Below are 11,895 nucleotides of genomic sequence, written 5' to 3' on the forward strand. Positions count from 1 at the left end.
TGGCCAGCTACTCCCCCTGATGGAGCTCCAGCATTTCAGTGTGCCAGGTCACTGCACAGTTGTGGTCCCCCCAAAAACTGCTTCGAAGCAGTAAGTCATCTGGTTTTGGACCACAGGGCCATTGTCTTCCGCATGGTCACAATCCATTCACAGGTTGCCCTGGGAGATTGCTGCTGCTGAGCACCGGATGTCCCTTAGCATATACAGCACCTTGATAGGCTGTGAAGATTAGCCACGTCTAACAAATAAATCCTAATACAATTGCGCACTCCCACTGAATGGTTCTGCAACCACTCAGTAACCACAGAACTATAGAATGCTTTGGTTGTAATGGACATTTAAAGATCATTTAGTCCAACCCTTCTGCCATGGGCAGGGACATCTCTTACTGAGGTTTCTCAAGATGGGGAGCAAGAGATCTTGAAGCAGCCTGCAGTGCTGTGTCATACCTCTACACACTGTAGGAATCTGAGGTTAACCTGCAGATGATGGGGAGCCTGAAAGCCAGGCTCCATCATAGTCAGCCTAGGACTTGAGTTGGCCCATGCTACCTGCCACGAAGCAGCAAGACTGGGGTTGCTCTGCAAGCGATGACAGTGAAAAGCTGGAGGAGATCACATCACAGGACAGTGATCTCACCAACCAGGGCACAGCACCCAAACAGGGCAGCCTGGTGACAGTAGCAGCTGTTGACAGTCCCAGGGATCACCAGGTAAACGTGAGATGGCAGGTCAAGTCTAAGTGCAATCCATGAAATCCAGTGAACAGAAGCTGCAGGGTACAGTGTTAGGCACATGCCTGCCAGCAGCACAGCTCAGGAAAGGGCTGGAGGCCAAGGCTGGAGCAGAAATGGAGCTACCCCTTGTAGCTATGCTGGTGAGGTGTACTGGCATGTATCTTAGGCTCTAGGTTAACTCCAGTGCAATCAGGAGAGATGAATGTAACACAAACATCGCCCCAGCGATCTTGCACCTTCTCACTGGAGCTTAAAACCCAGACCAAACATGTCTTGAGGGCATTCATCTGACCACAGATTATCTTCACACTCTCTCCAGGTCCTTCAGTCACCCATTGCTACACCCATCCTGAAAAAGTTGCACAAAGATTTAGGAAAACTTTTAAGGGGTGAGGAAGGAGAAGAAATGCAGGAACAGGCAAGAAAGATGATAGAATTTAGGCTTGCCAGTTCTGACATAAACAGAAACACTGGAAATAGGGCCTGTGACACCACCTGCTCCCACTCCATAATGAATAAGAATTATAATATCCCAACTTCCTGATTAAAGACAAGGACAAACTTTGTTTGTGGATTTTTGTTTACTTCAAATAAAGGCCTTAGAATTATACTAAGACCTGGGTTGTAGTCCTAAGTAACAGAAAGAATGGTCTCTCTGTTGTAAAGTACTAAATGCAGAAATGCCCAAAACTACCTTAAATAGAAATTGCAGATTGCAAATTGTGTTTCATATCAGATACAAATTGTATTTTATAGATAACGCTGGATTTCAAAGAATGAGGAAACTCAATCTATTTTCAGACTTGAAATTCAACTGTGCGGATTATGTAAGTATGTCATAAACAAACAGAACAACCAACTAATAAAGATGTTCTAGAAGAGAGGTAGATGGAAAAAAAAATAAATGAAGATATTCCTTGCCCCAGACCAGCTATTACACTTGGGAGGAAAAAAACCAAACACATTACTGTCACATGTGCACTCACTGCATTAGGAGAGCCTCAAGTTACCACTAAATTAGGCAAAATAAAATGTCTTTATTGCCCGTTCCAGATTAGGACCTTTACAAAAGTGTGCTGCCGTTAAAAATGAAATGTTAAATATAGGGGATATCATTTCAGTCTCTACAAACCAGAAACTCTCAAAGTAAAACTACATCTTTAAGCACTGCAGATATCAAAGAAACAGAATATCAGCACTAACGTTTTGAGGTAGTCTGATATCCTTGCTGTTACTCTAGTCTCAACTTCCTTCTGCTCACACACCTGGATGTTTTTTTTATGACACCCAGTGTGACTACATAATGCAATTTCACAAGTACAGTAATCATTTTAAAGCCATACCATTCATATCCCTAACAATGTTCATTTTTTAAAACGCGCAGCTGGTTGGACTGTGCAATTCTCTCCTTAAGTCGGCTGAGACAACTCTTTAGGAATTACTGATGAACATTTTAAATACATAAAGCTGTGCCTGTCTTATCTGTACAGATCTACATTTTGGAAATTGAGTTAGCCATACCATACCATATAGTAATAAAGTAAAACATGCAGTAATTTCCTAGTAAGTTACTGCCATCTAACAACGCATTTTTCCAAGGCACAGTACACAAAAGAACTCCTGCAATGGCAGATCAATGTACCACATGAAAAATTTAACCTTCTAATGAGACAGTGCTACATGTTTTGCTCATTCTTTGTGTCAAATGACATAAGGCAGCATAAGCAGCACAATGAGGAAATTCAGACATCCCTGGTTCTTCATCATAGTCACAATGAATACTGGTCGCCTACACAAATGAGAGATACAAAGTTGTAAAATATAGGAATATAATTTTATTCTGTTAATTTGCAAATGCATTGGTACAGCTGTTCTGAGAAAGCTTCTGAGGAAAACTTTTCCATAACTCTCACTCTCCCAGCTGCTCCCATTGTGTCCTTTAAGATAGGATCTCTCACAATTTTTTCCATTGCTTCAGCGAATTCGGTTGGTTGAGGATCACACAAAAATCCTGTAACACTGTGCAAGATTGATTCTAAAGGACCACCTGAATTAACTGCTATAACTGGACATCTCATATACATTGCCTCCAAAGGGACAATACCAAAATGTTCATTGCTTGGTGTATAAAGCACACATACACAGTTACTAAAAAGGGAGATTTTCTGTTCGTCTGAGAACGATCTCAGAAAAGTCACATGCTCATTAACACCAAGCTTGGCTGCAAGTCTCCTCAGCTCTTCATAGTGCTCCACATTTTCCAGAACTCGTTTATCATAACCACCTGCCATAACCAGGTGAACTTCATTCCACTCATGAGAATCAAGTCTTCCTCGAAGTTCATGCAAAGCTTCAAGAGCCAATGCTAGATTCTTTTTTCTCTCATATCTATTAATGGAAAGAAACAAGAACTTCTTTTTCGGTATCAGGTCAACTATGTCTGCAGGAACGATTGTTTCAAAGCTATTGATGTTGAGTGATGGGTAGAGGACATCTGGGTTTATGTGAGACAGGGACTTAAATGTGTCTTTGAACACGCTGGCAGTAAACTTGCTGTTCACAACAATACAGTCTGCCATGCCAGTCGTGTACTCTTCCAGCCAGTCGAGTGGCCATCTGTAGAGACGCTTCAGGAAAGATTCTCTCTTGGTCAGAAGCTGGTCAGGAAAGTGACAGTAAAACAAAACCTTCTTACGGGTTCTGGCCAGTCTAAGTATGGGAATGCAAGCAGACACCTAATGCAACCAGAAGAAACAGGACAAGAGGAGATATTAATTATTTGTGTTAGTGCCACCGGAGCGTACACATGATTTCAAAGCCACACCCTGAGGGTCAGTCCTTTGCAAGCCAAGTGCCTTCTCCCTCTCTCTTCCACAAGCATTCCCTCACCCAGGACCTCTTGTTGAGGCCCTAGATCTCCTTCCTCACAAAGACAAGGCACCCTGCTCCCCACCCAGGCCCCACCAAGCCTCAGGACTTCTCCATGCACTTCCTCCCTGCCACTACCATAGGAGATGGGAATGGAGCCCAAGCTGCAGCAGCATCCTCCCTCCAGCTGCCCCAGAATGCAAGAGTGTTGCAAAATGTGGAATATGTCAAGATTATCTTAGGTGAGGACACTCTTTGATGTAAGGTCTTTGTATACTCTCAAGGCTAATCAGAAAGAATGGAGACCTAATCAGTGTAACAGGTAGAAGCCAGCATCCCTTAGTGCAAAGACATCCCGGAACTAACAAGTTTTACGGACGTAGTAAATCAAGATGTTGTTGCATGAGAATAGAACAGATAGCAGCTAGCATCCCTTACGCAAGGACATCCTGGAACTAACAAGCCTTAAGGCTGTAGTAAATCAGGATGTTCATGTATGTCTATGTCATTGTCATTGTTATGTTTATGTCATTGCTAACGTGGCAAAATACTCAAGGTCCTATTGCTGAACTATTATGTTCATTATAATACTAAAAATCATGCCTACAAGACAAAAAGATCCCTACCCAGGTGAAGATCCTTTCCCTGTGCACACGTAGAAGTTAGCTGGGGTTATGTAACTTGTATGGAATCACAGAATCAATCAGGCTGGAAAAGACCTCTGAGATCATTGACTCCAACCTATGACTGAATACCACCATGTCAACTAGACTATGGCACCGAGTGCCACATCCTGAGTTTCCTTAAACACCTCCAGTTACCTCTCCGGGCAGTCCATTCCAATGTCTAATCACCCTTTCTGGGAAGAAATTCTTCGTGATGTCCAACTCAAACCTCCCCTGGTGCAGCTTAGGACTATGCCTTCTCATCCTGTCGCTTGCTGCCTGTGAGAACAGGCTGACGCCAACCTGGCTACAACCTCCTTTCAGGTAGGTGTAGAGAGTGATAAGGTCCCCCCTGTGCCTCCTTTTCTCCAGGCTAAACACGCCCAGCTCCCTCAGCTGTTCCTCACAGGACTTGTGCTCCAGACTCTTCACCAGCTTCGCTGTCCTTCTCTGGAAATTATCAACCAATCATAATTGAGAGGCTGCACTTAGAAAGTGACTAACTCTGAATCTCTGTATAAATAATGGTGAGGAAAGCCCAATGGGATGATCTTGATTTGTGGAACACCACTGGGCAGCCAGTGGTGCACAACTCTGAAATAAACAATCAACATCTTCCTCTCTCTCTCGTGTCTAATTATTGGCTTGTTGCACACCACGTAACGAATATGATTTTGTAGGGATTTGATGCTCCAGAGATCTGGAGCATCTCTCTTACAAGGAGAGACTGAGTGCAGCTCTCATTAACGCATATAAATATCTCCAGGGCGGACGCCAAGAGGACAGTGCCAGGCTCTTTTCAGAGGTGCCCAGCGACAGGACGAGGAGCAATGGCCACAAATCAAAACACAAAAAGTTCCACCTCAGGACGAGGAAGAAATTCTTTACGCTGAGAGTGGCAGAGCACCGGAAAAGGCTGCCCAGGGAGCTCGTGGAGTCTCCCTCTCTGGGGGGCATTCACCAACCCATCTGGACTCACTCCTGTGGGCCGCCTGCTCTAGGTGACCCTGCCTGGGCAGGGGGGGTTGGACACGGTGATCTCCAGAGGTCCCCTCCAACGCTAAGAATTCTATGACACTGTGAACAATCTGTCGGTCCCGCGGCGGCGGTGCGCCCGTGCCCGCGCCCCCGCCCGTGCCCGCACCTGGTCGCAGACGAAGGCGTCGCAGCTCTCCCCGCTGAGCAGCAGCACGTACAGCGCCAGGCAGGCCATGCGCAGGGCGGCGCACAGGGCGTGCCCGCGGCCGCACAGGGAGCGCGGCACCCAGCCGCCCGCGCTGCGCACCGCCAGCCCCCGCGTCTCCGCGAAGCAGCGCCCGGGGTCGTAGTGCGCCGTCCAAATCTGCACCCGGCAGCCCCGCGCCCGCAGCGCCAGCGCCGCGTCCACCACCAGCCGCTCCGCGCCGCCCAGGCCCAGGTCCGGGTGCAGGAACAGCACGGACGGGCCGTCCCCGCCCGCCTCCTCTTCCTCCATGGCGCTGCCGGGCGGATGGGATCGCATGCGCAGGCCGGCAGTCCCGGCGGGACACGTCAGCCTTCCTGCCGGGCCTTCGCGCCCGCCCCGCCCGCCGGGCGCCCGCGGCGCTGCCCGGCCCGTCACTCCGCTCGGTCTCGCTCCGGTCCGGCCGCTGAGGGACAGCGGGCGCAGCCGAACCGTGGCGCGGGGGCAGCGCGCTCGGGAAGCTGCAGCTGAGAGAGGGGGAGAGGGGATAAGGGGCCGGTGCTGCTCAGGCATTACCCTGGGAAGCCGCGCGGTGCCGGGATGCGCGGCGCGGGGGCGGAGCCTGCAGCGGGCAGGGACGTGGCCAGATCTGCCGTAGCGGAGCCTGTGTGAGACCGCGCCGACCCCGAGCCAGCGCCGCAGCCATGGTGAGGGGCTGCCCGAGGCGGGGGGGCAGCTGGGGCGCCCCTGCTCCCCTGGCCGTGCCCGCCGCCTCTCACCCTCTCCCGGTTCTTTCCTCTCTCCGCAGCCCGGGCCCAACCCCAGCGCCACCAGCGTCGGCTCCTCCGGCCGCTCCCCCAGCAAGGCAGTGGCTCCCCGCGCCGCGGGATCCACCGTCCGGCAGAGGTGGGTGCCCGCCGCGTCTCCGTAGTGGGGGCAGCTCTGCCCTCCGTCGTGCCCTCTGCTTTCCTGGCTGCTCAGGCTGGTGCCCTCTGCTTACGTGGTAGCACAGACTGATGCAAGTCCAGAGGTGGGCAGCGGAGCTGGCGAAGGGTCTGGAGCACAAGTTCTATGAAGAGCAGCTGAGGGACCTGGGGTTGTTTAGCCTGGAGAAAAGGAAGCTCAGGGATGACATCGCTCTCTACACCTGAGTGAAAGGAGGTTGTAGCCACGTGGGGATCGGCCTGTTCTTCCATGCCATGAGCGACAGGATGAGAAGGCATAGTCCTAAGTTGCACCGGGGAAAGTTTAGGTTGGACATTAGGAAGAATTTCTTCATAAGGGCTATTAGACGTTGGAATGGGCTGCCCAGGGAGGTGGTGAGGAGTCACCGTCCTTGGAGGTGTTAAAGGAAAGACAGGATGTGGCACTCAGTGCCATGGTCTAGTTGACATGGTGGTGTTTAGTCATAGGTTGGACTGGATGATCTCAGAGGTTGTTTCCAACCGAAATGATTTGTGAAGTGTCTTGCTTCTGCAGAGTCTCTTTGGGATGCCTGGTGCTAGAAGCTGGCAGACTGCTAATGTGTTTTGTTCGGTCTTTGTTTCATTCTGTTGTCCCTTAAAGGAAGAATGCCAGCTGTGGGACAAGGAGTGCAGGCCGTGCCACGTCCACAGGTACTGGTGGGATGTGGCGATTCTACACTGAGGACTCACCGGGGCTCAAGGTGTAAGTTGGATTAATGTGTGGTGGCAGGCATGGGGTCTGTAGAGTTCTTCTGTTTATATAGTCTTTCAGTCTGTGAATTATTAATAAACTATCAGTATCCTGGTATGCATGGGAAAACATGCTGAATTGGTGGCTGGACAACACGTTTTATTTATTCTGTAAACCTGGAGAAGTAGTTTTAAATTTATACTGGTTTGAAAAAGGTAGGTACAAGTTATATTTTGTAATTGCCTAGGCTTACTTTAGGTGGTCTTTGAAGACTGCAAAGTTGCAGTCTTTGAAGTTGAAAACTTAGGCATCTGTGTGCATGCTTTTGTTCTCTTTTAATTAAAATTTTGGGATTTTCTTTATTAGTAGCTATATTGTGATCCTCTGCACCCACTTGAAAATACAGTATAACTGATATGCTGTATGGTTGCATAATCTCAGGTGTCTCTATTAAAAAGCTGCAGATAGACAACTTTAGCTAAGCTTGCAAAGCAAATAGCATTCCGATACCTTGTATATCATTGTTTTTACAAGATGAATATTCGAAGATTATGGTCAAATAGCTGGTGTTGTCCCTTAAACTCTAAAGAGAGCCTTAGTTTTTACTTTTTGGGCATTTGTAGTTATTCAGATCAGTTTCCCAAACAAACTTTGCAGCCTAATACTTCGGTAACAAAGGTGGAAGGTGTATTTCAGCTGACGAGTGCATGCTAAGTCATACCCTGAGTGGGAACTTGTGCTTCTTGTAGAGTGATACTTCATGGCCTCTTGTTCTTACTGGTTTGAGGAGTCTCAAGACACTCAGGGCTGTTTCTTGGTTTGTTTTTTTTTAAAAAAATTCATTAGTATTTACTTTTGGAGCTCTTTAAGAGGACTTCTGCTGGCTGCAGAAACAGAACATTTGGGTAAGGGTTGGCGATAGTCTAGTTAATGATAGTTCCACAAGTAATCCTTCTTTTGAAGTTGTCTTATGTGTTTTCATATGTGCTTGACACTTTAAAAGCCAAAACCTATACAATAAACAAAGTAGTGATGTTGTCTTGCTTTCTCCATTCTGAACCCAGAGAGGAGACAAGGCAAAGAAAAGAAAAAGACAGTGAGCAGCAATAGTGTTCTAGAGCAAATCTGTGCAGGTAGGAAGGGCAACTACTTTCTGTGTTATTGGTCTACTAAAGCTCAATTTAAAAAATGAGTGAAACCAAACTGAGGAAAAAAACCAGAAGGGGGCTACCATTAGGTAGATTTTTAAAAAAATATATGTTTGATGCAAACTGTCAAAGCACCTTTAACAATTTTGATAAGTTTCCTTGTGAATCCTTTGGTTTCCCTTTTGATATTGAATGACCACTGAGTTTAGCAGCCATTCAACATCAACTTGAATTCAACATCAAGTTGCTTGTACTGAGCTTGCACTCAAGCTCAGTACAAGCAGGTCAGTAGATAGATTTTCCCATCTGTTTCTGTTGCAATACATTGGTTCCCAGTTTTAAGGCTTTGGAACACTGGGAGTGTTTCTTGGGTTTTTTTTTGGAAGCTGCTGTGGGTAGCTGCATGGTCAGGCTTTTAGTGGAAGAATTAAAAATAAAAGTGAGTTGGTTTTACAAATCACTTGCACATTAGAAGTAACATTTTCTGAGCTGTGTCTTGGGAGCAACTTTCTTGCTTACAGCTTTCCATGTATTTTTCTGTATGTTTTTTTCCATAGCAACCAATTGTTATGATCTCTGTCCTATTTAGTAGGCTTCAAGATGAAAATGGCCTGTAGTGGGGTTGTGGTTGCCTCAGGAAAGTGCTTCAGCTGAAGTTGTTTTTAAAAATGGTTGTGATTACTACTGCATGAAGTAATGTGAAAACTTAGCCTGATAGTGGTGAGTGGTTGGTGTTTTTTTAAATTTTGTTTAAAATATGAGGTCCTTACTATGAAAAAATACATAATCCACCTGAGAACAGGTTAATTCATACTAGCTAAGATCAGGAGAATTTCTAGAAAAAAAAAGTTCTATATTTCATATTTTGCGTAATTATACTGATGCTTCAGTTATTTATTATCTGTATTCAGCATCCAAAACAGTAAATATGTTGAATAGGCAAGTTAGTTTGGCCTCAGGAAAGATCATTTCTCTGTAGTACAGGATGCTATAAAATGTATGTCTTCAAAAGCAGTATTAGCAAAAGGGAGTTGTGGAGTGTCTGGATGAGAGTGGGATATGACATTTTTCTCTTTAAAGCTCAGATCAAGCATCACAGGCTCTGGAAAGAAAACTAAACCCAAACTTTTCGCTCTTTTTGTGGCACTTGGTACTTGGTTTCCTGTATCTTGTCGTGGGCTTTCTTGCTTAAAGAGGTATAGACAGTGTTTCATGTGGATAGGGACTCAAATTAGGCTTGTGGTATAATATGCAGCCTTGTGAAAGATGTTCTGCAAATGCACAGTACCAAATCTTTAGAGGTGCCTTAATCCATTTATTTATTTAAACTGCATGGTGGACTGGGAAGGTGCAGGTGCATGGAGGAGAACTGCAGGGTTTCATCGGGTTATCTTTGGGACTGAAGGAAATGAGGTACATGTATCTGTATTGGAGAGCTGGTTATTCTCTAGGGGTTCAATGTCATCTGCATGTTTAAAAAACACACCGAACACACAGTAAATCCCCACTGTTTGTTTTCATGTGGCTCTGTTCTGATTAGTGGTGCTCCTTTATTCCTGTGTGCATTTGTCAGAGCAGCTTATGTATTCCTACTGCTAAAGGCTTGGATGAATTACGTAGTAATTCAGATGCAGTGTAAGGACTTCGTGCACTTGATATCATTAAGATTTACATTATGTGGGATATAAACTTCAAATATGTATAGAATGCTGGTGATTGAGAAGTACATTTTGTTGCTCAGTGAAAGACACCCCTTGACAGGGGTTGCTTATGTAGTCACTGTGTGTTCAGACTTTGTTTATTTTGCTCATTTTGCTATTGGTTTATTTGCTAAATACTTTATGTCTGTGTTCAGGGTTCTCCCTACTCAAATAAGTCTGGTAGATAATAATTGAGTTTTAAAACTCAATGTAAGATTACAGTTATGACCATTTGAAGTTTGTAGACCATCTTCTCATAGAAAAACGTGTCAGTTCCAGTCTTTTCAGTTTCTTTCTTTACTTTCTATTCAGATAACATTTACCTGCTTATAAAAAGTAACCTGTAGGATAATACAGGCTGGATAACAGATTTCATGGTGTTTCTCCCAGTAGCATGTTGAAAATAAGAAATGAAATTGTATGAAGTGAGTGGTATGAAGCACTGTTGAGTGTGTGTAATTGTGTAATAGTGCATGTAATTGTGTCTCAGAACAGCATGAAATAGCTGATTTAATCTATCAACATGCATCCTAAGGTTAACCTGTTTTTTAAAAACATCTCTATACAATTTCTAAACAATATATAAAAGGGAAAAAAAATAAGAAATTTGTTAATTATACATTTTAGGTAAAGATTTAATGTTGTTAACTTTCACACTTCATGTATCTTTTTCAAGAAAAGAGAAGTCCCTGTCTCTCACCCACTGCTGATGTTGTTTTCAAATGAAATAAAACCTTTAGAAAAACCCAGCTAATGCAAATTTTATGCCAAAATTTTAGTAGCCGCTAGAGGACTCTGTTGGTTTTTGTATCAGAGTGTATCTCTGCTCAGGTGGCTATCTGAGTAGTAAACATGGATGATAATTTTCCAGAGATTTTCACAGTGATGCGTAATAACGAACCATTAAGGGCTTTTTAAATAAGTGGTGTTTTTGTTACTCTGTTGCACTTTATTGTGTAACGTTTAGGGTACTGAAGACTGTATCTTTAAAAACAAGAGCAGCAGCAGTTTTGAATGGAGATGGCTATCTCGTTTCTATGTACTTTAAGTTATTTCTGTGGGAATGGAAGGAGAGTTTTCTTGTACAGTTGCTTATGAACTGATGAGCTCACCTGGCTGATAATGACTGGCCTTTGGAGAAAGCAGATATTTTTTTATGTTAATGCATTTTTTTCTTTATTTGTAGTGGGCCTGTTCCAGTTTTGGTCATGAGTCTTCTTTTTATTGCTTCTGTGTTTATGCTGCACATCTGGGGTAAATATACTCGTTCCTAGACTCAGCTGCCAACTTAAAGCATACATCTTGGACCAAAACTGTGGTGGATCCTGGTTGTTCTTGGAGAGAGACTGGGGAAGCTTCCTATCACCTGTTGAAGTCCTGTCAACTTTGGCTATAATACCGAATTAATTTCTCAGTTCACTACTTGGGCAGCTTTCAAGTCTGTCATGGGTCATTTTATATTTGTATCTGTACACTTAGAATACAGGTAATGCAATAAAAGTTGTATATGGAAATAGAAACAGTCTTAACTGTATTTTTTCATCTTCCAGCATACCTCAGCTAGCACATTATACTTGTGGTTTTCATATATAATCATATTTCTGAGTAACTGTCATTTGACAGTTCAAACCAGATTCTTCTATACTATACATTCCTATATAATTTTATACTAGAATATCTTTTTTTTTTTTGAATGGGAGAAGCAAAATAAAGTTCACAATTACGTGAAGGTAACAAATGTACTCATTGAAATAAAACAGGTACCTGAGCTGAGCTGGTCATGTTTGTCTGTTAACTCCAGAAAAATAGGCGGATTTATTTATTTCCTAAACGCAAGTTAAACTTTAGTCAGTGCTCATACATAAAAGTTATCTATGTATGCTTGTTTTTTCAAACAGTGCTTGAGGAACAACATGAACTGGTACCTAACTGATTTAAAAAAGAATAATTGCGTGGCTGT

The 11,895-nt window shown here is 44.3% G+C and overlaps 2 protein-coding genes across 2 annotated transcripts; one reads left to right on the top strand and one right to left on the bottom strand.

The window, feature by feature from the left end:
• Nucleotides 1-1,316: 1,316 nt before the first annotated feature.
• Nucleotides 1,317-5,821, bottom strand: ALG2 (ALG2, alpha-1,3/1,6-mannosyltransferase). The gene is made up of 2 exons (XM_027643944.1): nt 5,414-5,821; nt 1,317-3,471 (listed from the first exon to the last, which is right to left on the bottom strand). Exons 1-2 carry the CDS (start codon nt 5,768-5,770, stop codon nt 2,572-2,574), a joined length of 1,257 nt encoding a protein of 418 aa, XP_027499745.1. The 5' UTR covers nt 5,771-5,821; the 3' UTR covers nt 1,317-2,571.
• Nucleotides 5,822-5,983: 162 nt separating this feature from the next.
• Nucleotides 5,984-11,457, top strand: SEC61B (Sec61 translocon beta subunit). The gene is made up of 4 exons (XM_027643946.1): nt 5,984-6,138; nt 6,240-6,337; nt 6,998-7,099; nt 11,122-11,457. The coding sequence occupies exons 1-4, from the start codon at nt 6,136-6,138 to the stop codon at nt 11,207-11,209; spliced, it is 291 nt and encodes a 96-aa protein (XP_027499747.1). The 5' UTR covers nt 5,984-6,135; the 3' UTR covers nt 11,210-11,457.
• Nucleotides 11,458-11,895: the final 438 nt, after the last annotated feature.

The sequence above is a fragment of the Corapipo altera genome, unplaced genomic scaffold (genome assembly GCF_003945725.1).
Source record: "Corapipo altera isolate COAL_440 unplaced genomic scaffold, ASM394572v1 24b, whole genome shotgun sequence".
NCBI lineage: Eukaryota > Metazoa > Chordata > Aves > Passeriformes > Pipridae > Corapipo > Corapipo altera.

What these genes read in the sequence shown, in the direction of transcription:
- ALG2 (XM_027643944.1), bottom strand. Translation starts at nt 5,770, where the DNA reads ATGCGATCCCATCCGCCCGGCAGCGCCATGGAGGAAGAGGAGGCGGGC. An exon ending in ACGCCTTCGTCTGCGACCAG is followed by an intron (nt 3,472 to 5,413) that starts GTGCGGGCACGG and finishes TGGTTGCATTAG; the next exon opens with GTGTCTGCTTGCATTCCCAT.
- SEC61B (XM_027643946.1), top strand. An exon ending in GGATCCACCGTCCGGCAGAG is followed by an intron (nt 6,338 to 6,997) that starts GTGGGTGCCCGC and finishes TGTCCCTTAAAG; the next exon opens with GAAGAATGCCAGCTGTGGGA. An exon ending in GACTCACCGGGGCTCAAGGT is followed by an intron (nt 7,100 to 11,121) that starts GTAAGTTGGATT and finishes CTTTATTTGTAG; the next exon opens with TGGGCCTGTTCCAGTTTTGG.